At 67.4% G+C, this 4,429-nt stretch overlaps 1 protein-coding gene across 1 annotated transcript; it reads left to right on the top strand.

Annotated features, from left to right (window-relative positions):
• Nucleotides 1-1,676: 1,676 nt before the first annotated feature.
• Nucleotides 1,677-4,041, top strand: MAFA (MAF bZIP transcription factor A). The gene has a single exon (XM_025394777.1). The coding sequence runs from the start codon at nt 1,697-1,699 to the stop codon at nt 2,756-2,758; it is 1,062 nt and encodes a 353-aa protein (XP_025250562.1). The 5' UTR covers nt 1,677-1,696; the 3' UTR covers nt 2,759-4,041.
• Nucleotides 4,042-4,429: the final 388 nt, after the last annotated feature.

The following is a 4,429-nucleotide window of genomic DNA, read 5'->3' as shown; positions in this document are numbered from 1 at the left end:
CAGAGGAGTGGGAGGGTCCAGGGGAGGGCCAGGGACACCCCGAGACACCTTAGGAAGCAGGTATTCAGTCCTCACTGCATGACCCTCTGGCTACAAAACCATCGATCTTTGTAGAGGGAAGGAGGTGAGGGCCTGGCACTAAATCAGTGGCGCCGTGACCAGGCCTCCCCATGGCCTCCGTGCAACTTATTCCAGGTTATTTTCTCTACACAGGTGGTTACATTTTAGACTTATTTTTTTAATTGTTGAAGTCATAGAACAGCAATGGAGAGAATTTAGAGCAAAACCAATAGGCCCACTTCGGGTCACTGGCCTCTGACTCTAGGGACATCCCTCCCATCACCCGGCTCGCTGGCGTCGGGGACCTGGGGTCACAGGCCCATTGCCCATCGTCGCCTGCCTTGCCCCGTGAACCGGAGCTGTCTCCTCCCAACAGGTGCACGGCCGCCAGGTGGAAATCCCCGCCTCCCTGACTCAGTTAGCCCCATCCCATCCCACTCCAGGCCCAGCAAGGCGCCTCCAGCCCCGCCGGGGGCGAAACTGGGTGGTGAGCGGCTTGGACCGGGATTCCTAACGCCCTGAGGGGCCGCCAGCCCGTGGGCCCCGCCGCCGCCGCTCGCACCCACCCGAGTCGTCCCGCGACCCCCACAGTCCTGCGCCCTCCGCGGCCCCCCACACGCCAGCCCTACGTCCCCGGCCCCTCGCGCCGCCCCCCACGCGTGTGTGCCCCTCCGCCCGCCCGGTGCGTCCCGGCGCCCGGAGGTGCCGGCAACTTTGTTGATCAAATTCCTGAACGCGCCTGAGCCGCGGGCTAAATATAACCCGCTTAGCGAGCCACGCTCTGCCGGGCCGCGCGGTGTCACCCGTGTCCAGAGGCCCGCAGTTCCCGCCGCTGCCGCCGCCGCTAGCGGAGCTGCCTCCGGCCCCGAGGCCGGGCCGCGAACCCAGGGGGCCGAGGGGGCGCCCCGCCGCGTGGCCCGAAGCGGACGAGGCCCCGAGGGGGTCCCCGGGCGCGGCCCGCGTCTGCTTCTCCGGACTCTCCGGCCGCCGGGTCTGGGAGCTGAGGCCCCTGGGGACCGCAGTTGCCCCCTGCGACCGCGCGCCCTCTGCCCGTGCAGTGCCCCGTGATGGCCACCAGAGGGCCCTGCCCTCTCCTCTCGCCAGCGGCCCGTCCCCACCCCTTCCCACAGCTGTTTCCCGCAGGAGATTGACAGCTGGGCGCTGAGTTGCCATGGGGATAAGCAAATGAGGGCGGCGGGGCTGGGGCTCCGATTGGCCCGAGGGCGCGCGCCCCTCCTGGGGAGGCGGGCCCAGGCGCCCGTCTCTATAAAGGGGCGCGCGCAGCTTCGCGTTTAGCCGTGGGAGGCGGGGCCGGCCGGCGGCGCGGGTGGGGCGCGGGAGCGGGTCCGGAGCAGCCCGAGGCGGCGGCCGCGGGGAGGAGGCGGCGGCCGCGGGGAGGAGGCGGCGGCGCGGGCCTGGGATCGACCGAGACACCCGGCCAGCGGCGCCCCTAGCGCGCCGCCCCGGAGTTGACCACGTGAAACTTTTCCCTGCGCTGCTCGGCGCCGTCGCCCCGTGCCGGCGCCCCCCCGCCCCCGCCGGGACCGCCGCCCGCGGGGAGCAGGGGGGGGAGAGGCCCGCGGCTCCCCCCCCTCGCGCCGCCCGTCGGGGCGCGGCCGGGCGCGGGCCCCGGGCGATGGCCGCGGAGCTGGCGATGGGCCCCGAGCTGCCCAGCAGCCCGCTGGCCATTGAGTACGTCAACGACTTCGACCTGATGAAGTTCGAGGTGAAGAAGGAGCCGCCCGAGGCCGAACGCTTCTGCCACCGCCTGCCTCCCGGCTCGCTGTCCTCGACGCCACTCAGCACGCCCTGCTCCTCCGTGCCCTCCTCGCCCAGCTTCTGCGCGCCCAGCCCGGGCACCGGCGGCGGCGGCGCCGCGGGGGGCGGCGGCGGTGCGTCTCAGGCCGGGGGCGCCCCCGGGCCGCCGAGCGGGGGCCCCGGCGCCGTCGGGGGCACCTCGGGGAAGCCGGCGCTGGAGGATCTGTACTGGATGAGCGGCTACCAGCACCACCTCAACCCCGAGGCGCTCAACCTGACGCCCGAGGACGCGGTGGAGGCGCTCATCGGCAGCGGCCACCACGGCGCGCACCACGGCGCACACCACCCGGCGGCCACCGCGGCCTACGAGGCTTTCCGCGGCCCGGGCTTCGCGGGCGGCGGCGGCGCGGACGACATGGGCGCCGGGCACCACCACGGCGCGCACCACGCCGCCCACCACCACCATGTCGCCCACCACCACCACCACCACCACCACCATGGCGGCGCGGGCCACGGCGGCGGCGGCGCGGGCCACCACGTGCGCCTGGAGGAGCGCTTCTCCGACGACCAGCTGGTGTCCATGTCGGTGCGCGAGCTGAACCGGCAGCTCCGCGGCTTCAGCAAGGAGGAGGTCATTCGGCTCAAGCAGAAGCGGCGCACGCTCAAGAACCGCGGCTACGCGCAGTCCTGCCGTTTCAAGCGGGTGCAGCAGCGGCACATTCTGGAGAGCGAGAAGTGCCAACTCCAGAGCCAGGTGGAGCAGCTGAAGCTGGAGGTGGGGCGCCTGGCCAAAGAGCGGGACCTGTACAAGGAGAAATACGAGAAGCTGGCGGGCCGGGGCGGCCCCGGGGGCGCGGGCGGGGCCGGTTTCCCGCGGGAGCCTTCGCCGCCGCAGGCCGGTCCCGGCGGGGCCAAGGGCGCTCCCGACTTCTTCCTGTAGGCGCCGGACCCCGAGCCCGCGCCGCCATCGCCGGGGACAAGTTCGCGCAGGCCTCGCAGGGCCTCGGCTCGGACTCCGCGGTCCAGGACGTGGACGCCAGGCCCGGCCCGGCCGTGCTGGCCCCGCTGCCAAGTCTGGGGGCGCGGGGCTGGAGGCCCCTTCGCTCCCGGCCCCCGTTCGTGCGCGTCGGCCTGGGTCGCCGTCCTGACGTTGCGCGGAGAACGGTGATTTCCAAGGAAACTTGAGCCAGGTCTAACTTCTTTCCAAGCGTCCACTTGTACATATGTCGAACGTGGTTCTCCGTTCCCACCTTCGCCCTGCCAGCCGAGAGGGGCCGCGCTGCCGTCCCTTTCCGGGTAGCCCCTGCCTGCCCCCGCCCTCCTCCGTTCTCTTCTCAGCCTCCCTTTCCTTGCCTTTTTTAACTTCCCCTCCCCCTTTTAAAATCGGTCTTATTTTCGAAGTATTTATCTTTATTATGCTTGGTGATTAGAAAAGAAAGCCTTGGAGGAAGCCTCTTCCTTCCCCAGCCGGGGTCCGCCCTCAGTCGCGAGTCGCAGCATGAGTCGCTCGCCAGGAGGGGCCCTGCCCCTGCCTGCCCCCTCCCCGCTTGCCCCCGACCCTGCTACCGGCGTTCCCTGGAGGTCGAAACCAGGGACGTCACCTGTGCTGTGTCCAGCCTGCTGTCCTATGCTCAACGGTGGGGGGGAGGGGGGTGGGTCCTGTGCTCAGCTGGGTGGGGGCTGGCCCGGACCCCGAGCTGCTGTCTCTCTATGCACCAGAACATATCTATGACTCCTGGGGAAATGTATCTTATTTTAACCTTCAAGAGAAGTGAAAGAAAAAAGTAATGCACAGTATTTCTAGTAGAAAAAAAAAAATTTTTTTTAAGAGGAGGCTTGGGCCAGAGCCTCCTGGCATGAGGCGGGTGGAGAAAGTGTTTTTATTTTAATTTAAATTGTGTTTCGTTTTGTTTGTGGAATCTTTCTTTAACGCTTCATGGCTTTTTGGACTAGCTGGGAGAGAGGGCGAGGAGGCGGGTGCTCCCGGCCCTGTAGGCTGGGCCAGGCGCCTGGGGGATCCGCCCGGTTTTTCGGGGCCCTCAGGGGCCATCACTGGGATTCCAGCCGGTCCACACCCCTCCCCTGAGCACTCGGAGTGGAAGGTGCGCCCACTTGTTGAAAGTTTTGTTGTGTAGTTGGTTTTCGTTGAGTTCTTTTTTCATTTGCTACGAAACTGAGAAAAAGAAAAAAATACACAAAATAAATCCATTTAGATCCAAGTCACTGCAGCCTGGCTGTTTGTCGGTGGCTTTTAGTTTTGCTGTGTTTCTCCCTGAATCGAAGGAAGAGGAGGTTCCTGCATTGGGCTTTGTGCGGCCCTGGGTGACGGCAGGACTAGGGAGAAACTGAGCAGCGAGGCACCGTCAGCCGGCCCTTACCCTGCAGACCTGTGCCCTCTGCGTCTGCCCTTGGTGAGGAAAGACCGAGGGGCTTTTGGGGAGAGTCACTGAGGCAGGCTGCGGGTGCAGGGCAAGAGGTGTCCTTGGTGGGATGCCCCGCTGCATCCTGGTGGCCAGAACTGTCCCCAGCCCTCGGAGTCCGCCCGTCTCCCACCTGAAGGCGCAGCCTGCCCTCGTTCCTCTGAACGGCTGGCTGGGCATGGGCTGGGAGC

The sequence above is a fragment of the Theropithecus gelada genome, chromosome 8 (genome assembly GCF_003255815.1).
Source record: "Theropithecus gelada isolate Dixy chromosome 8, Tgel_1.0, whole genome shotgun sequence".
NCBI classification, from domain to species: Eukaryota; Metazoa; Chordata; class Mammalia; order Primates; family Cercopithecidae; genus Theropithecus; species Theropithecus gelada.
Note: the sequence above shows the minus strand (reverse complement) of the source record. Positions and strands in the feature narration are given on the sequence as shown.

Bases quoted from the DNA above. Each gene is read 5' to 3' on its own strand.
- MAFA (XM_025394777.1), top strand. From the start codon at position 1,697: ATGGCCGCGGAGCTGGCGATGGGCCCCGAGCTGCCCAGCAGCCCGCTG.